A 23888-nucleotide genomic window follows, 5' to 3' on the forward strand; every position below is an offset into this window, starting at 1 on the left:
AGGGTAATTAATGATAAAAAATTCTAATTGACTTGGGACAGAGTTCCCTCTGAAAGCAAGAAGTTAAGCCTGTAATACATGAATCTAGTTGATGTGTTAACACCAGCATTTTTTCTGAGAGGGAAGAAAAGGTAAAATGAAAAAAATATTTAAAAAGACTGATCATGGTACAGAGTATGTATTAATGTAATAGATTTTAAATTAAAATATAAAGTTCTTCTGTTACAGAGAAGAGACAGAACCAAATGAAAACAAATACAGTGGAGGATCGGTGAGCAGATGTTTAAGAACAGAAGTTAATAAACTGTATAAAAATATGCAAAGATGCAGTTTATTAGATCCTAATATCATCAAAAAGTCCTATGGGTGTAAATGATCTACCTTGGTTAACTAAAATAACTATTAATAACAATCTTTGCTATTTTTGTAGTAGTACATTAGTAGTACAAGAATAAGTAGCAATTCTAAATTATGGACATCATTAATCGTATGTTGCTTAGGGTTTTCTTTCCTGCTTTTGTTTTGCTTTATTATCATATATGCATAGATGAAGGGAAAAATGTAACCTCTTTTTTTTTTTTAAATCAGTTGCTGTTGCTGAAGTTCAAGCAAGAGGTAAGTATAAAAAAAACTGTGTTTGGATCCAATTTAAAGGGATCACCGTCTCCCAACAAGAGAAACCCTGTTTCCCTTGATGAGGATGGTCATACCTCCTATTATCGAGAGCAATGGTGATTAACAGATCACCAGCATACAATGTATATGTCACACAGAAAACACATAGCTATGACTTTGTGCATTTGCAAAACATAATATTTTGAGTACTATGAGAAGCAAAGATGACAAATTAGGTGCAGGAATTTCTAGTAGGGTAAGCTATATTTTTAAAATACATGCTGTTAGTGTGGCTTGCAATACTAGGATGACTGCGTAATACAGTTTTGAGCATCATTTAGAGCACCTATGTATAAATTGATGGTGCTGGGATGGGTAGAAAACTAAAGGTCCCCCAGTAATGGGGATATCAAAACACTAAGTACATGTATGATACGGAATCATGTATTGGTCTAGTGAAAAGTTTTATTTTGTTATGGAGGAGACGACGAGGTGATTTTAGCAATGTGCAGCAGGAGGGTTTCTAAGAGGAGAGCTGTTTGCCAGCAATGATGGGCAGCCCAGAGAGGTGGAGTGCTCCCAGCTGCCTCGCTGGGAGGACACCAGTGAGCACCAATGAGGCCCTTACATGTGCAAATTGCATACAAAAAAAATATCAGTTTTCAATCCGTTCAGAACAGAGTTTAGCCAGATGTGAATATGAAACATATCCTTTGGTTTCCAGTGGGTCTGTAATCACTTATGTGGGATCCATCTGGGTTTGTGTGTATAACCAGCATCCAGAAATCACCTCTGCGTGTCTAAGCCACCCAATAATGCATGTGCATGTAACATAACTTTAATTGAAATGTATGATTTTAATTACACAATGCTTTTAGAAGCGACACTAAAATTCCTAGAAACCTTTTAACTGTGTACTAAATGAAGCCTAGTAACATTTGGTTTAGGTTTTGAGCCATTGTTGGCAGATAGCAGAGCATCCACTCATAACATTTGTAGTCCTAGAGGCAGGAGAACAAGCTACCAAAGCAAGGTTTGCAATACATGACAAGAACGAGCAAGTTACTCTTACTACAACTGCAATAAAAGACACCAACTGTCATTTTTGGTGTAAATCCCTCCTCGGCGGGACTCCCACGAGCTACTGAAATTTTTACTGTGGCTGTACAGTCTAGAAGCATAATCCTGGGTATTGTAAGAGTTTGGTTAATTGTGCAAATTATCCTGGCTATAAAATCAAATATTAAGCAAAGCCCAGTAGTAGCTACGTATGAAAGCATCAAAGCCAAGAACTACAGGCCACCCTCAGACCTACATGAGGCAAGACCAGATAGGAAAGAGCAAATGCCTCCAAGAAGATCGATTGCTCGGTCCTGGGGAGGAGCCTTGAGCCACAGGAGGGTTTGCAACATCCTTGCTGGACTCATGTCTGACAGCTCATGTCCATGCACTGAGGAGGGGGTCTGTATGGCTACAGCTCATGAAATATGGTCTTGCCACTGCCAGGAACAGGCCACGGGCTGTGTACTAATGCTGCAAAACCTAATATAGAGGTTTGTGAACCTTGCTTTGGTTGCAACTTGCCATGTATGGAGCTTCACGTGAGTTCTGTAGCTGCAACAGCAAACATCTAACGACTTGGGACCCTCACCCACCTGCGCTCAGGTTTTGCTTCACCTGGTCCAAGAGGTGCCAAAAGGCCTCCAAGCAGCACAGCAGGGCTGTATTTCTGCAGCAGGAGCAGCGTTGGACACAGCAATCCATCCCTGAGGTGGGAGGAAAAACACAGTGTGGGGGTGCAGGCAGGGGAGGGCAATGGGGCCTTGAAACCTCTGGCACAGGGTGATACCAGCAGCCCTGGAGCTACAAACTACTCCCCCATGGGCAACCACTGCTTCAACGGAGGAAGATGACCTTGGGGCTGGGAAACGCTGCTCTCGAGCAGCAAGAGGGGCGAGGAGCAGATCTGCAAGGTGTGCACAGCTCTGCCTGGAGGGTCAGTGTGGACATCTGCAGCTCTGGGGACCAAGAAGCGTGGGAAGGAAAGCCTTAGACATGGGACAAAACACACCCAGGTGGACTTTAGCAGAGGAGGAAGCAGAAATCCCACTAGGACCACCCTGGAGAGGCAGACGGAGCGGCCCCACCATTGGCATCGCACTGCTGGGGCGAAGGACTTGGCGGGTCTGTGATATACCTGCAGCCCTGCCACCTTCTCCTGGGGGACAGCCAGCACCTCTGAGTCCGGTGCCCAGGCAGGGGAGGGGTGGACATAACCTGGGGAAAGCTGCAGCAGCTAAAGCCCTCTGTGTGTATTAGTTTTGACAGTACTATGTTAAGGTGTGGTGTGTTTTTTTTCTTTTATCCCCTTTATCTCTAATGTTCTTAATCATCTATTATGGTGAGCATTGTTGTAAGCGGGTTGATGAGGACTCTGATTAGGCTGTTAAAGCTTTTAAGTAGACTAGCAATAAATTGTATGTCTTCTCATAGAAGTTGTGTTTCTCTGGCCAACCTAAATGGCACAAATTGTGGTAAAACAACCCCGACTTCCATAAGGGCAGAATTTGCTAAGCTGGAATAGCAATCAAGAAAAAGACGAGCAGTAACCTCAGAGAACTAGGTCTGGTTGAGTGCCACCTTTCGTTGTCTTTCCAGGCTACAGGATCCAGCTCCAGCCTTCTCGGCCTTTCCGTGCAGTGCTGCCACCCCCAACAGAGGATTAAATGAGCTTTCTCCTCACAGTACATGTAAATCAGTGAAATGCCTGATTTCCAAAGCATCACAGGTACTCAGAAACAGTGGGCACAAGCCCTGCCTTCAACACCAAGAGCCCCACCACAGAGCATCGCCTCTCAGGTGTTTTTAAGTTGTAGACAACGTTGTTAAAACATGGTGCAAGCTGCTGGTGCCTCCATCCCAGTGCAGAATAACTGGAGTACGAATGTGGGTCAGGTCAGAAGAGCAGCTGTTTATTTACGGTAGGCTCCAGGAGAGAAGATCGAGCAGCAGGGAAACAGGCTCTGCTGATGCGAGCACCGTGCTCGCAGAGAGGGTAGAGGGATTATATTCTCTCAGAGGTGCTATGCAAAAGACAGATAAGGGAGCGGGGGGGGGGAGAGCTGTACACATCTGTGAGACACACAAGGCCACAGGACAGCTCACGGCCAGTCTGGGTTCTGCTTTCTTTAGTGCAGGACCTAGTTTTATCAGAAAGGTTACAGAGAGATTACCGTTTCAGGAGACAGGGTGAAGGTTCAATCAAAAGGCCTACTTACACCCTAGCATTTCTACTTCCTCAGTCCTCCAAATGTTGTTCATGATGTGCAGGGAGACTGCCCATTACACGGGAACAGAGAGCTGCTAGCAGGTATGATGGTGGGGGGAACGGTCCTTTCACCCCAACCAGCACAGCAACCAACACCACAAACCACCTCCTACCAGCCACCTTCAGAGACTGTTCTTATTTCACCTGCCAAGAAAGGGATTTGAAAATATTTGCTTTAACCTTAGTGACTGGCTTTTACATACCTTCTCATGCAGGGTCCCCCAGCTCTGCATCAGTGGAGTTTCATCACAGGTTACTGTCCTGAGGGTGAATTGAGACCAGGGAGGTGACCCACCAGCCAAGGCCAGGTACAGTCCTTATGGAGACAGAACACTACAGTTTGGGGATGAAAGGGGGGGTGGAAGGGTATGGAAGGATATTTTAGTATTAAACATTACAAAAAGAAATTACCCTTTTCACAGGAACATCTACAAACACTCCCATAGCAGGGCAAGACCCCAAAACCAGCAAGGTCAGTATTAACAAAAAGGGCTGGTCTGAGCACAGCAAAGCCTGATTTTTGGAGCAGGCAAGCACCCAATACCTCTCACCTGCCTCTGTGAGAGCAGAAGATGCTCCCTGCAGCCCTGCAAACCTGGCCCTCGATTCCCCGCGTCGAGCACCGAAGCAGCAGCACGGACTAAGCGTGGCGGCCAGCCAGGACGAGCCCAGAGAGCCCAGCACAGCCACGAACGTGCAGGAGCCACAAGGATTCCCTGTCCTCCTTCAAGGCTGCACATAAATCTGTCCCCCTTATCCAGTGTCCTTTCCTTGTTAGTCCATCCCTCAGACACGGATCCCCTAACAACACTGCAGAGCCTTTATTCCTCTTTAAGGGGGCTTTAAACTCACCTTAGTACACTAAGCAGTCATCAATTTGTGTTGATATTTTCTGTTATTCCATTTCCTTTGCTTGCTATGTTGCCTTCCTGGCCTTGGGATTATACTTTCTGGCATATCTTAAAAGCACCAAGTGTATCACACACTCGTGCGCACCTGACCCATAAAACATTAACGCTCTTCCTTTCTTCTTGCTCATTATCTCAGATGGCCTTTGCTGAAAAAATCTGGAGCTGTATTTTCCAAACTTTCAAATCCTGGCTTTAGCCCAACGTAATACCAGCTAAAAACCATGAAACTGGCAATTGCTTCTGAAATTTGCTGAAGTATGCATGCATTTGTAATAAAGGTTTTGATTCAAAGCTTTCAGGAGTCAAAGCATCTACTAAGAGAATGGTACAATTACAGTATTGTCTGACATACAAATCATTTCAGTACCTTCTGCCTAATTACAGTGAACCAATGAAAGTGTGTCTAAATTAGACAAGGGGGAAAAAAAGCATTATTTACATCCAATAGTATTTGTTTCCTTACTTCTTTTCTTTCACAAAAGCGACAGAGAAAAATGTTGGGCCTGAGCCTCAGCCTTCGTCTTCCTCTTGTTCTTTTCCTTTTGATGCCTGGATAAAAGACAGTAAGAAAAGACTTCTACAGAAATACATGCTGCAAGATTTACAGCACAGCTTCTGTGTTTATTGTTCCTCAGCACCTTCTAAGCCTACTAAAGCACTCTGAGAGAATCAAGTGAAAGGCACTGTAGAAAATTTTCCAGGTAATGTATCATCTGGAGATCTTATTCTCATGTTTCCAGTCTCAAGATAGATGCATTCCTAGAACAGGGAGGAATGCAGGGGGGACAGAAGTTAGCATAACATAGGATAAAGGCAAAATAGGAACTGGATAAAGCCCTCAGCTAAGACTCCTACAACTTTGCAGTCCCTCCAGAAGCAAGCAGTGGTACAAATCCCCAGCTGCAGGTAATTCCTTCACTATATCACACGTCAGCAAATCCAGTAAACTCAGCAGCCTGGCTGGAAAAAGAATAACAACAAAAGCAGGGAAACTGTTAAGGCATTTCATAACTGCTGTTGCACTCTTTTGTTTCCCCTCTTATCTGATGTTCCCTCTTTCTTTCCCCTATTTTGGGATATTTTTTGTGACTCCTTCAATGTACTTCAATTCTGGAAGAAAAGGCTACTTTTAGCCCACACCACAGATGTTTCAAAAGCAGTAACTGACTCAAATTAATCTTGTGACAGAAACTGTGTTGTAGCTTTATGTTGCCATGGCTTCTTCAGTTGACAAAATAATACTTTCGACAGGTCTTTCCTAGCCCTCTTATTTCACACAGGGTGGGGGTAACTTGGAGGGCAAAAAGTGAAATGGCCTTGTAGGAAAGGGGCTGTGGCAGAAGCGGGCGTAGACCCAAGGCCTCTTCATTTCCAGGGCTGGACCAGCTGCCCTCCTTCTGACTCCGCTTGATGCAAGTAGGATTTTCAACAACAAAATGTAGCCCGACGCTGGTAAACGCTGATTCACTCAAACAGGCTGCGAGGAAGCGCTGGGTTCGATGAAGCTTGACTGAGATGTGTTCCCTGTGGTTCTCAGCAGAATCTCTGGTCAGGGTGATACTTATAGGCTCCCCCTCCCCACAGTGCAATGCTTATGGTCTGCAAAGGGGATTTGGTGTTATACCAGAACCTACCCACACATTTTGGGGCAAAGGACTTCAATTTGGTGCTTATAAAGTTACAGGCCACCAGCTATTAACTTCTGCTTGTTCCTCTTCTCCTCCTTTAAGAAAGGGGGTGGGGTTGGGGGAGGGAGGGGGGTTACGAATCAGGCACTGATGTTTAATACTGCAGTGCAGCCCTCTGCAGAGATGGAGAAAAATGTCTAAATCAGTTGCTGTCAGATGTAGGCGTTAAGTCACGTTCACCCTCTCTGCAGGCTGTGCATCCCAACTTCACCAGCCAGAAGCTGGTTGATGATCTTCCCCTATTCTTCCCTATAAAATATATTATTTAAAAAAAAGACATCAGGAAAAAAAAGAATCAGTCAAAACATACCAGCTACTGCTTCCCTCTGTGTTTGCATCTCAGCCTCATTATGTCACCTGAACAATAGGAATTCTCCTGGTCTATTTTAAGGTGGCAGCTGCCTTGGAAAGCTCCAAATAAGACATCCTCAGTGTGGAACCCTATGGAAATAAAGTTGCTTTAGATTTCCTATAAATACTTCTTCAACCAACATGAGACTAACAACGTCTTTCCCAAAGCTTGATGTTGCAATAAACAGTGCTGAAGCACAGCTTTGGGAAGAACCTGACTTGAGTTTTATTTCAGAAGGAAACAAATAAGAACTTGGGACCTGGCCTGAGAACTTGAAGTGACACAGGTGTATTCTACCCCAAAGATTATAGTCAGATGTTATAATCCTTCAAGTCACTCACAAATATTCATCCCCCAGTAAGGTTACTGTGTTCTCTCCAGTAAGGGCAGGGTGCCTACCCCTCTCAGCTAAAAGTCAGGCAGAGGAGACCTGCAAGAAAGCAGGCATGTCTCTAGGCTGCAGCGATTCTGTGAAAGTCCAGCCTGCTCTTCTTTTAATCTTCTCCCAGTTAATCAATAATTTGCAGGCTGCCAAATTTTGCTTCAGGTTTCACTCCCCAACATTTCTAGTCTTGAAACTTCCACAGAGTCCCTGGTGCTGTCAGAAAATAGCTCTACATTAAAATACAGGCCTGATAACGTATGGCATGTGGTACACACTCAGCCATTAACGTTTCTGAAACACAAATATTGATTATTACACTGGGCACATCTCACTGTAAAGCTAATGAAGGGGGAGTGGGATGCAGATGCCCCCAGGAGATGAGTTGGCACCAAACTGGATTGAGACCATCCCATAAGGGTCAGCTCACAGATGGCGTTGTAAGGGATTGCAACAGTATTTTCTTAACAACAGAAATCCTTAAAATAGAGCTGATGTGTGGAACACTGGTGCTCTGCGGAGAAGCTGGATTTATCCCACACGGACATGCAAATGAAGCAACATGTAGTAGAAATTCAACAGTGTCTGGCATTCCTCTCTGGGATCTGGCCACATCAAATATCAGAGGAGTGCAAAATACCCCTTTTTTTATAAAGTATTGAAGGGAGTATGCAAGGCAATCCACCATCTGTGGATACTGCAGCAATGCCCAGCTGCAGTATTCTCTTTTTCTATTGTTTCTTAGGCTGAGGGAGGAAAATAATAGTATCTCTACACAAGGGTCCCTATCACTGCTTGCTTCCCCTCCTATAAATTAATTTTGTCACCTCCATCAAGACCCCACCAGCTGCTGCAGCCAGATCAGCTTGCGATTTTATTAAAGATAAGCTGGGGATGGTAATCAGATACACTCAAAGCATAAAGGCAGCAGCCTCATCGGGTGTACTGCATTTGTTGAGGGAGGAATGGAAATGATCCTACATTAAAGACCTCCAGGCTCAGTTTCAAAACAGAGATAGAATGCCTGTGAAGGACCCTTGTTCGAGTCTCTGGCACATTTCATACCAATCCTACCTGCAGCCTAGAAAAAAAAGGAGTCAGTAAGAGCTCTGAATACCACTTGATCTAGTAAGAAACCACAGAGATTTGGTGAAGTAGAAAGAGGATGCAGAACATCTAAGGCCAACAAAAGAACGTATGTGATGGGACTGGAGAACGGTGGAGCCTGGTGAAGGTCAGAGTAGGTGGGAATCATCTGAAGTTTCTAGGCATCCACTCTCAGCTTTTTTTTTGGTAAAAGGCCTTGAAGTCCTTGGGTTAAAACCTTAAATAAAAATGCTGGGTGGTATCATTCTCATCTGTCAAATATAAATATGTGCAGCACATGGCATACAGCATGGACAACCGGGATGATTTGCTACAGTCATTCCAAAACCGGTCACTTCTGTTACTAAGCTTGATAGTGGGAAAGGACACTGCTTCCACTTAATGCTACATAAAGCCTAAACTGAGTGGTTAGAGCATGGATTTCACCTGAGCTGCCAGTTCTTGGACCTCAAACCAGGGCTGTATTTTGCACTGCCTATAGAAAGAAATAATTTAGTGTTCTTATAACAAAGATTTTGGTCTGGTCCTCTAACTGGTACAGATGGGGAAATTTACAGCTAACAGCAACTCACACAAAGCTCTAAAGAACACCTGCAGAGGTATTCTTTACGGAAAAGGGGCTTACAAATGCACTTCAGGAGACTAGCATGAACAATGTCAAGTAAAACCAAAACCCACCAGTTACTATGATTTCATTTCTATTCTATATAATTTCTCTCTGTATATATACAGAAATATGTATATATATTTCTCCTCAGACCAAGCCTATAGGGAAGGAGTAGCTCCAATGCAGTCAGCTGATGACAAGAGGGGAAAAAAAAAAGCAGTGTAAAGGAGAGAGGAATCAGGTCCAGAGTCTTTCAAGCACTGATTATTTGGCAGCTAGTCAGTGCTGGAAAAGGTCACTGAACTAAGCCATTTCTAAGACAATACTGTAAACAATTTTATAGCATTAAAAGACGGACAAAAACATGTGCCTCTGCTAGATTTTACACAACTGCCCATTTAAGGCAATAAAAAACAGATGTATGTACGCTTCCTGAAAAGAGATATCAAAGCACAATAAATGAAAGGCAAAGATGTAGCTTTCCATCCCTCTGTCCAAACTGATGCACTTGTTGGCAGCGGGGCTCTCCTTTCTTTCCTGGCAAACTGAAGCGTCTGTGCAAAAAGTGACTCCTAAATTAAGGCTGCTTGGCACTTTCTAATACACAGCTCTGCTTTCAGCTGGTTATAATTTTACTTACCAACCATTAAACAGTTGGGCTGAAGTTTTCCACGCTGGAGGTCTGCTTCAGGATAGGTTATTACGTTCTAAAATAGTTCATCTAGCAATGGTTTGGCATTTCTGAAAACAAGGCTCTGGGGATGTATATACTTTTGCCCATTTAAAACAAAGTTTCCAACTATTTTGTTAAAAATTTTTTGTGACAAAATACTTTGGAGCCAGGCCTTGAAATTGGGTAGTGTTGTCACACCAGTGACACGCTGTCTGTCCACTGCCTGCGTGTCTGCAGAGGGATGGGTTAGTGTTCTAGCTCAGTTTCTCATCCACGCTGGGCACCAGCCCCATGCAGAAGATATGAGCAGAGCCTTCTCCATACCTGAACAGAGCCTTCTCCACACCTGTCTCTCCCAAGCATCTGTGCCACCAGAGCAGGAACTGAGAATAGTACACTCATTTCACTTGTGTCTGTGTTCTTCCTGCCTCCCTGGCAGCACAGAATAATAACAGCCAGGGATAAAAACCTAATTTAAGGGGTGGTGCCAGTGCTAGAAGCCTTGGCTGCTCTCTGCATCACCCCCAGTAGTCTGCTAGCGAGGCTGCCTGTGCCGGTTGCGTGACAGCCCAGTGAATCAGACCAGCAACAGACTTTCCGTCTCCCTGCACCGGTTCACCATACGGCCACGCCACCAGCATTGCTGTCACAGTGCAGGGGTGAGGAGGAGCCTGCAGCCAAGAGCTGAGCCCAGCAGCAGAAAGCCACAGCCTCCAATGCCACGCTGGGAGAAACAAGGTCACCTGCTGAAAACTCGGCAGGGATGCAAGAAGCAGGGCAGGAAGGAGAGGGGGGGAATGAATGGCAGTGTGGGGAGATGACAAGAGGCGAGAGCACAGACTGCAGAAGGAGGAACAAAGCACAACAGGACAGCAGAAAACAGGGAGAAAAGTAGAAGAAAAGGAGAAGACAGGTAAAGGAGATAGTAATGAGTATCACCTTCCCCAAGGCACCTGGAGCCAATATCTAAGCATCAACACTGCCAGCAACTAACTGCAAAACCTTTGGCAGAGCACCCTTCTCTGCCTTTGCCTTCCCCTCCCTGCCTGTGGCAGACTTCCACCAGCTACTCCTTCAGCCTTTTGATATAAAAATACCAATGCTGCTGATGGGAGTTTTATGGCGGAAATAGCTTTCATGTTTATTTCTGGTTTCATACAAACATTGGAATTTTTTGTCCTAAATCTGCACTGGGCTGAGTGCTAAAAGCTGCTGTTTTTCTGTGCCTCAGGTTTGTTTTGACAGGCAGCCAACGTTTCCAGAAGCCCCAAGCTTACCTGCAGCTTGACAGAGCAAATGAAGTAGGGCGAGATAGACAGTAAGCTACCTCTAACTGCTCCTCTCTTTCCCAGAAACGTGGCACACGAATCATGGGGCATTTCTCTCCTTGATAGGGAACATGCATGGAGCGGGAGCCTTCCCAACTCAGGAGGCTGGAAGCCAGAGAGTCAGTCAATTCAGTCTAGGAAATAGAGAATAATTTTCATCCTCCCATCACTTCCTCCAAAGCCCTATACAGGGCAGGAAATTCGCCAACTCCAGGCATCTGGAGGGAAAAAAAAAACAAAGCCAAAACCACACCTCTTCCCCCAGCCTAACCAGAACCAGCCTACAAACTGAAAAAAGTTTCCTATCCCATGCTGAGACCTTACACCAAATGAAAACCTCTAGAGCCTAGGTCTGACATCTGCTCAGCCTTCTTTGATGAAAAGCTTCCTCCAGCTGCTGGGTAAGTATCAGTCAGCCTTGGAGCTTAAATAGTAAAGGTTACTGCATCAAATGGGATTCCCAATTCAAATCCCAGTCCTGAGGAAGCCTGCAATTACAAATGCTTAATCTGAGTTTCTTTTAACTGTGCCAGTTAAATGCACATTGGAAAGTTCATATCCAAATTACCCTTAGAAAGAAAATTATTAAAAAGTCAAACAGTCCAAAGTTAGGAACGGTGAGACAGAGGCTTTAACTACAAGCTCAATGCACACCTACAAAAGGGCGATGGTGGTGCCATCCTTACTCTTGTGATCACATACTGATTTCTCCCCCAGGCTGCACGTATGCAGGGAGAGGATAACCATGTGCTACCCAATCCATCAGAAATCTGGCACTTTTTAAGTGTTCTACTTTTTTGACCTAAATCATCTCTCTCTAATGTACTCTCGGCTACAATATGAAATCATGCTGAGAAACTTCATCCCAAAAACGGAGGGCTTATTGAGTACAGCACTAAACTAATCCCTTCTCAGCACGAAGACAAGGAATAGATAATCCATCGATCCTTTCTGAGCTGAAATGACTAATCCATCATGCTGATGTAGTGATACTAGAAATGACCCTTTAATATTGCCAAAAGCAGGCATTTCCCCAAATCTTTAAGCTGTGCTAATTCTGTAGGGAAGGTGCAGCAATCATTGCAGATTCAGGCAGTTATGGCTTTTTTTTGCATGCTTTTCACCACATATATCTGTGGGTGCTGACCAAGCTAAGGTAGGTTTTACTTTCGCCCTATTCCCTAACGCAAAATGATTGCCTTAAGGAAGCCTAAGAAAATTCCTCCAATTGCGGGCAGGAGCAGCTGTGCTCTGTGTGGACTAAAGCATACCTGCAACGTGGATTTCTAGATCAGACCAAACTTAATAAAACCAGGTAGAACAGGGGAGAAAGATGTGCTGGCCAAATTCCAGCAGCAGCATAGCCACAGAGGATGTTTCTGTCCGTGGGACGTACCTGAGTTCTCACCACCTTCCCTTCAGAGCATCCTACCTTCCCGATGGTGTACTGGGGCTAAGGTTCACCCCTGAAAAGTAATAAACATACTCTTCCTCCTTCTGTAGTCACCAGGTAGTTGTGCTTAGAATAACAAACAGCCTTCAAACACTTGCAAAGACATGAGATGGCAATACTCTGTCATCTATAAGGACAGATGAAAGTCACCAGGCAGCTTTTTTGGCTGATCATCCTTGTATGAGCTGGCCATTTTGCCTTGTCTTCCCCTGGTAGGAAAGGGGTCTCCCTATTTCACCAGCTGCATCTACTGCAATGTCTGCCATTAGTCTGCAAACAACCACGGCATGCGGTCTGTTGTGATTCAGTGAACTTTCAAACACTTGTAAATGTTTACAGCAGTCAAATCAAATGCTTCCAAAAGGACAAAGCAAAATCCAAAATGTAAACAACCCTGGGTCCTAGAGGTAAACAGCGCTGAATCCTGATGGCAGGCAAGCACACATCTCTTGTAGTCAGAGTCAAAAACTGAGATCTGCACACCCTTCTCTCCCCTACCTACTCCTGTCAGACACTTAGGAAATATAAATTAACACCACAGCTTTTTGTTCCTTCTCCTATTTTTACTTCTACAAGAAATCCAAGTTTCTGATAGTGTTAAATGTTTCAGATAATGAGAACAATCAACAAATTTGAAGGACAAATACTTTCCAGCTGCCTTCACCCAAACAGAAAGAGGCCAGAAACTTAGCTCTGCACTTGGTTAACAGTGTCCTACAGTGAGGACATTCAATAAGTTTTCTCAAAAGGAACAGAAGTGCTTAAATTCAGTCTCTCCCTCTGTTTATCCAGAGATCTTGGATCCTCTACAGTGCCCGAGTGATTTCCACTTTCCCTGAACCCACACAAGTCATAAAGGAAAGGTGCAAGCTTCCCTCTACAATTTCTCACACCTCTGCTGCTTCTGAGGGAATTTGTCTGGTTTAGTATCCCCCCTCACACACACACACAAATGTTTTCCTTCCTCATTTATCTGAGTTTCTCTTCCATAACCTGCCTCTCATTGCAGAGACATTCTGGCTGTTACTTAAACAAGTGCCAGGGTTTATTTTTGCAATAGCAAGTGAAACAGGAACACAGTCACCCCTTCAAACTGAGCAGAAGACAAGAGCAGCCTGTACCAAACTGTATTTCAGGCCCCTGGGAGAGAAATGCCACGTGCAAGAGGCACAGACTGCTGTCTGACAGTCACCTCCTTTTTAAAAGGAGCAGCTGCAATGCAAACTTAAGCAGATGACACGTACAATATCATCAGATGGGAAGAGCAATGGAATGGAAGTATCCTGTGAATGGGGTGAATGAGGTCTTCCTTCACATCACCTCTACCCAGAGGGTGACGTTCAGTCAAATACCATTCCCAAACAACCTCTGGAGGATGAGAGAGATGATGATGTCACTAATACCCTGCCAGAAGGGCCCTTACCTAGTGAATGGCTGGCATTGGACTGCTAGCAGTTTTACGAGCATCACAGAAATCCTTTCAAATAAGAACAACCCTATTAGTAACCAAACAAAAGGCTGGAAGGCAAATGTGACATTTCTCCCCGTATTATTTCCTACACATTTCCTACCAGAAATCCTTATGCTAGCAAGAAGTGGTGAGGGAAGGAATGAGCAGACCAGGAGCAGCTCCACGCTGCCAAAACCAGGCTTGTCAGAAGCCATCAAATGTCTTTGCCGCGTAACAGTTCATGAGACAGACAGAAGCTCATTTTCTTTGGCCATATTATTTCCTATTTCCTGAAAGAAAAAAAAAACACTTACAGAGTGACATCATCAATCAGGTTGTACTCCTCCTCACCACTCAAAGCGATCTTTTTAAGTTATTAGGCACTTGTAATTCCAGCTTATGAAGGGTCTTAGAATTGCTTGGTTCTTCAAAGTCCTGCAAAAAACAGGGCCCAGATTGGAGACTGATCCTAATCATTGCCCCAGTCAAACAAAGTCTGAAGTGTTTCATCCCTGTCAGGCATCAGGGAGTCCGCAAAGCCCTCAAGAACTCCAGGAAATCAAGCCTCACTGGAGTTGTTTGGTTTTTTTTAATTGTTTTGTTAAGTAAGTGAAGGCAGACACAACAAGGAAACACAATACTACTTCTGGCTTTTGCAGAATGGTATTACATCACAGTTTTGGTTTCTCTTCTAAAATAGGGGTGACTAACCAGTTAGTTAGCCCTTCCCCACATCAATGCTACAGCCTTCCCAGACACCTCTTCCTCATACCTGGAAACTGTGTCCTGAACTGCAGCTTCACCGGTTCCTCACCTGCTCATCCATTGATGATCTGCTATTTCCTGCAGCTCTGGCAAAAATCTGAAAAGACAAGTTTGGCCTGTAAAAATAAGCCTGCGTCTGTCCCCAGAGCCCAGCGTAATGCTACCTTTCCTAACGGAGCCACGACATACATGTGCCGCTTCAGAAGTTCTTTTGAACACCCATATAAAGCATAATGAAAATGCTTTTTCAATCCACAAACACACCATGCAATCTTTCCATCTTCCCAAAGCTGTGTTTTGCCAGAATGGTAGTCAGCAGCTTTGACAAAGTTTCAGTTTTGGGTACACCTACGCTGCAATGACAGGATGAGATCAGAGAGTGGGCAACATAAGCTCTAATATGGTTAACATTGGGCAAGAGTCACAGCACCACTGCTAGCCCAAGCTGCAGCCAAACCTTCAGTCCAAGAGCACAAATTCCAAGGTCTCCATAACACACAGTGGAGCTTGTTGTGCACTTTGATTTCCTTGCCACCTTCTTCATCCAAGACAGCACAGGGACACCACCACATCCCAGGCACAAGTTCACCCTAGGGACATGTTTCGCTGTGCCAGCCATGCCTTGTTTGGGAATCCAAGGCTACTGCACTAAGACAAAATAACATTTAATGCCAAATAGACATGTCTGCCCTGTTGCTTGCCCTGCTGTAACCAATCACCTTGTTTCCTACAGATAAGCTATCCCTATTCACACACAAAGAGCCTCAAGGAGGAGCAGTCAAAATTTAGGAGGCTGAACTCTCCCACAGAGCCACCAAGGTGACAGAGAAAGAAATACTTTTAATGAATTCATCTCAATAGCGTTTTTCAAATCATACACTTTGGGGAAAGTAATCTTTAACATCTCCCAATCTAACATTCTACCAAAATGAAGAGGTCTTAATATAAGTTAGAATAAGCCCCTCAGGCTCCGTTACACCAATATATCAATCCTCTCACCTCAGTTCTTCAGCTACAGTTTATGAAGCTCACCAGCTGACACAGCAGGAGGCTTCTCCCTAACATCTGCACACAAAGAAAAAAGGTCACAGAATTCCAAGATATACAAATTCTCAATTCCTCAATTCCCAAGCCATTTCAGAAGCTAAAACTTCTCATTTCTTGCAGAACCCAGAGTTTTGCTCAGCTTGCTGTCTTTTCAAAGACAGGGAAAGACACTTGGCACCCACAGTTCCATCAAACAAGCAATTTCCTGTTTTTATTTTCTCTTTTATCAGGAGTAAATTGAAGGCTTCCAAGTGTCCAAGCAGTATGCATGAAGCTTGACTTAGCACCTTCCAAAATCAACAGCGTGCTCTTTTGCCTCATATTCAGAGAGATGCTCATCAACAGCTCGTCACTGTGCTGTAGAAACACAGTGATTTATTCAATGGAGCAAATGGAAGACAGGTTATGTCATTCAGTTGACAGACTCCCATGAATATTACCCAAAAAGAACAGCAAATATCAATTCAGGACAAAACATACTTTATTTTGTACTGTCATGTCATAAGTACAAGAAAAGTACTGCAGAGAACCATGCTAATGGGGCTTTTAGGTCTGTGAAGGACAGAAGTACAAGATAACGGGGTACTACTGTACTCAGTGCAAAAACTGATTCATTTGAGGCACAAGTACACTATTGTTTAAGCAGCTTGATTCAAGCACGGCTCTGGTATGTGATCTACTCTGTTTTCTTTCTATGTGAGTTCTATAATGAAGCTACTTTTACATGAAACAGGCAGTAGATTCAAGTCAGGGGTGTCCAAATTGCCATTTGGCAACCAAAACAATTAAGAAAAATACTCTGCATAGTCACCCTCCATGTTTTAGTTTCAGATACAGAGCTGTGGCTAGTGAAGAAAAGTCATTCTGAAAGGTCAGAGCCCAGATCTGTTTGGTTGGTTGGGGTTTTTCCCCCTCCCGCCACATACATTTGTGGGTAATTTATTTCACATTGACCACAATTTTCCAATAAGAAAAAAAAAAAACACAACTTGTATCTTTGCTAAGGAATCATACATATCTAACATTCAAATTAATTTCAGCCCTTGAGATCTTAACTTATGGCTTAAGACACAATGAAAGTGTTTGGGCACCCTTGAGTTAAGTTAATGAAGAGCATTTTTGCTAAAAAGGCAAGCAAGATCACTGTTTTAAACAGAGCTGACCTCTACAAGAAGAAAGCAGGAATCCAACTCACTAGTTACTACTAGGCTGACATGTACTGCTGCCCAGAAAGATAAAAATGTAACATCACAATGAAAACGTTCAACAAAGTTGAAAGATAAAGGTTTCAACACCAGAAGCAGCATTTGAAAACAAGCTGTTTAAGTTAATCTTTTCAAGAGATGCAGATTGCATAACTCTAGGCATGAACAAACATGCTGGCAATCTTCTCCTTTTACACAGCAGCTGTGTTTAACATAGGAAGTCCTGGGTTTAAAGAAAGCTACTTGAAGAATTAAGATTTGCAATTGCCCGTCTACTTAATGAGATTAGTAGAGAAACGAAAAAAAAATTACTACTGAAACAGTAGTTTCCTCAGTGGATCCCTATCATTACAGACACAGCTTCTGATTTGTAAGCAACGCAAGACTAAACATACAACTATTCTTTTATATTATTACTATGCTTATAAGTTACATCAGTTAAAATTAAAAAAAGCCAAGCAGTTTTGCCCTATTTCAAGAATAGTTTCCAATCAACACCAGTTTACATGGTGAATGGGACTTCACAAATAAACAAGGAATGGTGACATCTTTGGGTCAAGAACGACAAGAAATAATGGGCTCTGTGCTACCAATCAACCTCAACAAGAATATGGCACAAGGGCCAGCCCAAGCTGTACCAACACTGAACCTTTAGCACTCGGCACAAATTCGGATCTCTTCACTTTAGCTAGCAAATCAGGTGAAAAGACTGGGTAAAAAAAAAAACAAACAACCTAACTAAAAATGTAAGCCAAAAATTGGAATATACTTTAAAAAAAAAAAATCTGTAGTTTTAAAATAACTTTATGCTGACATCAGTTTGTGCAAACTAAAAAAAAACCTCATTGATTTCTCTCCAACAAAAGACAAATCCCCCAAATATTTTCCTTTTAGCCCGTTGTATCTGTAGATACAATCTCAAATCTAACAGATGTAAATGCAAGAAAGAAAAAGTTACAGCATCTGCACAACATTCTTTCTACAAACAGCTGCTGGAGGGAAAGTAAAATATAAAAGGAATAAAGAACGGAAGGTTCCATCTGAAACACTCTCACAATCTTTCCCACTCTGTAGTCCATGAATCCGACTCTGATGCTAAGGTGACAGTGTATGTAAGCAGATTTTTTGTTGATTTTATTATTTTTGAGTTTCAACTGAAGAGAACCTGCAAAGAGACTCAAGTCTCTTCAGGAATTGTCGGATGGAACATGCTCCTCAAATCCCTCACTCTCTCGGACCAACGCTCTTTCCAGGATAACACGGCCTTCCTTGTAGCGCTGGCTGTCTTCGGTGGCAAATTCATAGATCCAACCCAGTTTGCTGTTGCAGTTCTTGCAGCTCACATCTCGAACCATGTGGCGGCCAGTGAGCATGACCCGATCCTGAACTTCACTGTATTGCAGATTTACCACCTGATACAAACACACAGGGGACATGGAATAGAAAGGATTAGTCTGCCTAAAGCAAAGCTTGGTAACAATGTACATGACTATCAACATTTTAAAAGTAAAGAGCCTGTGGCACTGCACACGAACTGACAACTGCAGTGCAGTAAGTCAACAATCCTTGAAAATCTCCTGCTTGAGAAGGTAACACTTTAAAGATGCGCTTCATGGAGATGTATAACCGTTACTATTTAACTGAGAGATGTGAAACGCTATCAAAAGATACATGAGAGCGCAGAACTGTGTTCAACTCCGGGTGAGAAATTCCTGGCGAATAGCTTGTAAACTAATTGATATTAATCCACTTGTAATATACGTAACCCATTTCCGCAACTGACTTGATCACTTATTCACAGAAATCAGAACCAAAATATTAAAAGAGATACTTCTTTAAGAATCTTGGGGTGCTTTTGAAATCATCACCTAAGAAAAAGGAAGGCTCAGTGGCTGAGAATGTAGGCATTAAACATTCACCTTTCTTTGTGTGCTATCTCGGCAGTTTAAAATACACTTTTAACTTGTTTAGGCAGCAACATCACAGAACCACGATGTGTAATTCTGGTTGAATTAAACAGTTGATGTCAGAACTGCATCCAAACTGCTAATATGCAGAAGAATTCTAAAAGATGGGGCTGCGCTGCTTTCTCAGCTTTCTACCTGACTGTGCTTGCTCTCTTCTCTCTGCTTCAGATGTAAGGCTTCTGGCTGCAGAAATGTAAAAATCAAACTTCCGTGATTAAACCCCACTATCTGACGCAAGAAAAATTTGAACCCCAGGATCCAGTACTTAGTGGATGAGAAAGAAATCAGATGAACAGCTATAGATTAACGCTTACATACAAATGCTACTGCCAGGATTCAGCATACCAGGAATCCCAAGGCCAATCATAGTTAAGTGAAGACATTACTGATCTATCAACTCTGCCAATGGCCAAATGGCTTTCAAGAAAAAACCCCCAAAACACTAGCGATTACATGACCAGGGACTCTGTGAGAAAGCAAAGGACAATCACTGGTTTTCAATTTATCTAATGGACAAGTCTATATGGGAGAGTTTATAAGTAATGCTACAATTCACTCAGAATTATGACTTTAATATTTCAATCTGTTGAATTAAATCAGATTTGATCAATAAAAAAAAATTAAACTAAACCAGATTATTATTGCCTGTAAAAGAGATTGTGGTTACCTGAAGCTGCCAAACTACTGTTAGCTTAAATGCGTTCCAGAAATTACACATAATATTATCTATACTTTTTTTTTTCCACTGAGTATAACTGCAAATGCCTTTGAAAAAAGTCTCTGATAGACAAGACATACTCTCACAATGAATTTGAACTTCCTTTTACAGAAGTCTCCAAGTTAAAACTTCATGCATTTTGGCATGATGCCTCTCTATATATACAGTCCTCTTTATAGCATTTTAGTATTGCAGATAAGTTAATTTAGATAGCTTGCCATCAATAGTAAATACATAATTTGAGTTGAAAGACAGTTAAATAGAACAAAAAAATTTAAAAAAAAAGGCAATTACACAAGAAGTGTAATTCTTGTGTAAAAAGATTCTTTTTATTTTCTTTGTAATTCTTTTGTAAAAAAGCTAAGAAGTTTTTGAATTTTGATGACATTCATATCCCACAAACTCATTTTTCAAAAGCAAATAGTAGTTCCCCCTCAGCTCCTTACCAACCTTGTTAAAAAGAAAGGCTCTCCCCGTGGCCCCTGTAAAACGAGTGGAGATGAGCTCGGAACGATTGGTCAGAATCGTGTCGCAGTTTGCACAGGAGAATAGGCGAGTGCCACCAATATGATCTAGAAAAATTCTTCCCATTTTTAGAACTTACGTAAGTTTCTATTCAAGACCTGAAAGCAAAAAGAAATATCATGTACATGTAAAAAAAGCATTGCAGAAAAAAAAAAACCACACAAAATCAAAACCAAAACCACCCCACCCTATATACATGTGACACAATATTCTGCAAACCAATTCAGCTAATGGTTGCAGAGGCTCTTTCTTTCATAGGATGAATGCATTCTGTAAGTTCAGTAATTCATCTTTCTCATCAAGGCAAGTTCTCTCCCAAAGTGACCATCTAACCAATAACATGATCTACTAGATACAAAATAATTATATTAAATAAGCAAAACATGAACTGAAACCTTTAAAAATATAGTTCAGACATTTGCAGGCTACTACTGGACCCTGCAGCTCTTAAACTCAGAAAGCTTCCACTTCTTTCCTATTTTCTTTTCTTCTTTAATACAATACTGAAATTCCATTCCAGTATATTCCCAACGACTCAACCCACCTTAGTCAGCACTGGGAAATGAAGCACTGAGAATTACATTGAGTCACCGAGACAATTATAGTTTAATTTTCCCAAGTCATCCCCCCTTTTTAAAATATATATTTATTTTGTCACTTCCTCTTAGCTTTGCACGATTTATGACATGCAGCCACACACCACCACCTTCCAGGATGCTTTTGTCTTTTAATATAGCAGGCTGGGTTGCTGTATTTTACTTGACGCTTACTGATTTCATATATGTAACAACATGGGAAAGGTTTGGATGCTATTTCACATAATAAACAATCCACCCAGTCTTTACACCACACAGCTTTATAAACAAACGTTTAAAGCTGTCTAATCTAAATGCAAAATACCATGTCATTTACCCAAGCTATTTCCAAAGCATCATCACTAAAATACCTGAGCAAGTTCAATGAGCATAAAAAGAGAGCTTAGAAAAGTTTAGAGCAGATCTGCATACCTGATAAATAAGCCTCTTCACTGCCTGGGAAAATTAAAGTATCTCACCAACTTTAGACCAACTAACATAAATCACTCAAAGTTAACGAGCGAGTAGGCGCAGAACATATCAGACAGCTGAAAACTTAAATCACGAAGGATAAGATACATGACAAAGGAATTAAATGATGATGTTATTTCCATTTCAACTGCAGAAAAGTTTTATGACTAAGCAGCTATAGTTAAACAAGTTAAATATACCTCCATTTATGCTTCAGATGTGGAATCAGAAAGGAGTATTGTCTCTGCTTTTCCATGCACAGCAATGCAAAGTAAATCTGACACACCGCAATATTAAAGTTGTGTGGGTTTTACTTTTCAGACAAGAGACAGTGTGCCGTTCACAGAGAAATTAATCAAATTTTGTGCTCATCAAGTTGAATATTCTATGTCTATGTCTAGGATGCGCAAATATCTAAATAAAACCCATTTCAAGTTTTAGGGGATCAGTTTCTTAAAGCTTACTCTGACATGCACAAAGCACACAAAAAATTTAAAATACCATTTTTTACATGTAAATCATAAGACGCTGACATCATTTTTCAATATTTCACCACTTTGCTTTCTTACAATGTGTGGCAATAAAAAGGGTTCCTAGCATTGAACAGAGTGATTTTAGCACAAGTTCCTTACATTCAGAGTTTTCTAATCACTATTAGTCTTTTGTGTCCCATCTGAAGAATACATAAAAATTCAAAGCAACGGAATAACTCTTTCCTTTAAAGGTGATATAATACCCCTTTCTCTTCTTGAAAGGATAAATAACACAGGTCTTGAGTTTGACAAAAAATATGTCAAAGATTTAGCTGAGTATAGGGGTGTAAGTCCTTGTGACTCCAATCAAAATACAGGAAGCATTTTTCAACAATTTCTCTAAGCATTATACCTTTCTAATATGCCTTTATATTTTCTAGCAAGCAAGGGCCAAAGAAAAAAATCAAAATGTGAATAGTGACAGCATGAAGGAAAACCAACAGACAATAAGTGTGAATAAACAAGTATCAGTCAATGTCTCCAACCAGAAGAAACCACAAATACAAGCAATAAAAGCAATTGCGACAGATATGCCCATAAGGCACTTGGCCTAGCTCCATGTGCCATCCTTACTAATTTTGGATAATGTCATTTTTGTGTTGATTGTATTGTGGATTAAAAACAATCAACCGATCATAAGTTATTGTAAATGTGGAATCAACATCCAAAGGGACGTAAAACATTCTTTCAGGGTAAACACAATGCTCACCCTGTCAGTATTTTTAGAGGCTAAAATAAAACAAATCAAAAGACATCCCTCTCTGACCAAGAGCAACACAAAAACTAAGCTTGGTAAGTGGCAAGAAGAGATCCACTACACAGACTAACTGTGCAAAGCATGCCATTTTGAAAAATATACATCTGAACACTTAAAATGCAAATACATCACCTATCTAAATACATAGTTCATGTTACTGCACCCAGAAAAGCAGCAACCCAAAGTCACCAAAACCAAAATTTAAATACTTCAGATGAAAGCGCAACTGTAACTCTTACAAGCAAGGTAGAGTCAATGCAACGTAGAAATGTATTACTTCTGGATATGGCACTATGTATGGATTGAATTGTTGTGTCCTGAAGGTACTGAACACCAAAATAAATGCATAAAGAAGTATGTTCAAAAACTTATGGCTGAAAGACCTACCTAAAATACAAGGCTCAAAATTTTCAATTATTTGTATCACCCCAAAAAGCTGAAAGCAACCTCAACAAGTATCTAAATGAGAAACTATCAAGAAGACTTGGATCCCCAGAGAAAGACAAAGCGACATTCATTTGATGGTAGCACAAAGCTATGAGAATTCAGACTGAAGTTACAGCAGAATCTAATAAACCAACTGGTACCAGAACAATGTTCTTCAGAATACAGCACTTAAGAAAACACATATTCTTGAAATAAATAAATACACGTTTGAAAATTTAGAAAATTAAATTCTACAATCTGCATTGTAACTGCCAAACCAGTCCAGATTTCAAGTATGCTTTTATAAGAAACTGCTAAAATAATGTAATCCTACTAGAAAGTCTAACGTTTAAAATAACCTCCACACTTAACTGCCTCTGGTAGATTTCAGTTAAAATAGATAGCAGCCTACAACTATCATTAGCTCTCAGTTTTGATTGCTACAGAATTTCAGTGGATCCATAAGAGTCCAGCCAAAGTGTTGTAAAACTAGTCACCTTACATTATCCTTTATATTACTGCTCACAGTAGTAAAAAGTAGGAAAAATGTTACAAAATGACTGCTAGTAAGGCAGCCTTCAAATGCTGCATTTGATCGTGGATTTTCTAAATAACCTAACAAGGAACTTTAACTTCTCTACCTTATATGAGAAGAAAAAGCAAATTTCAGCTTGGGATCATTTCATACTCCCCCCTCCTCTCCCCCCTTCCCCCGTGCCGCCCCCCGCCAAGCTAAAAACATACTATTCACTTATAAGACCAATTCACAAAGTACTTGCTGTGGATAAAGACTGTTCTCTTCTTATTCAAAGATCCTGAATCCTGTAGGGTGTACTCATTGTACACTGGAAAAACCAGAAGCACAACGATACAAGGGAAAACAATTTTCCATTGCTCTCAGGCTCATCTCCTTTACATTCCAAAGTGGTATGTACAAAGTCACCCAAGATAACTGTGTAATTTTTTTTTTTCCTATAGTTTTCACTTCCCATGTAAAAGGAGTGG

At 41.7% G+C, this 23888-nt stretch overlaps 1 protein-coding gene across 1 annotated transcript; it reads right to left on the reverse strand.

The window, feature by feature from the left end:
- Window positions 1-16171: 16171 nt before the first annotated feature.
- Window positions 16172-20187, reverse strand: YPEL5 (yippee like 5). Its single transcript, XM_074168213.1, has 2 exons — window positions 20047-20187; window positions 16172-18323 (listed from the first exon to the last, which is right to left on the reverse strand). Exons 1-2 carry the CDS (start codon window positions 20185-20187, stop codon window positions 18099-18101), a joined length of 366 nt encoding a protein of 121 aa, XP_074024314.1. The 3' UTR covers window positions 16172-18098.
- Window positions 20188-23888: the final 3701 nt, after the last annotated feature.

This window comes from Numenius arquata, chromosome 2 (genome assembly GCF_964106895.1).
Source record: "Numenius arquata chromosome 2, bNumArq3.hap1.1, whole genome shotgun sequence".
Lineage (NCBI taxonomy): Eukaryota > Metazoa > Chordata > Aves > Charadriiformes > Scolopacidae > Numenius > Numenius arquata.

Coding starts and splice junctions, on each gene's coding strand:
- YPEL5 (XM_074168213.1), bottom strand. CDS start 20,187: ATGGGAAGAATTTTTCTAGATCATATTGGTGGCACTCGCCTATTCTCC. Junction 18,324..20,046: donor GAGCCTTTCTTTTTAACAAG/GTTGGTAAGGAG, acceptor TGTTTGTATCAG/GTGGTAAATCTGCAATACAG.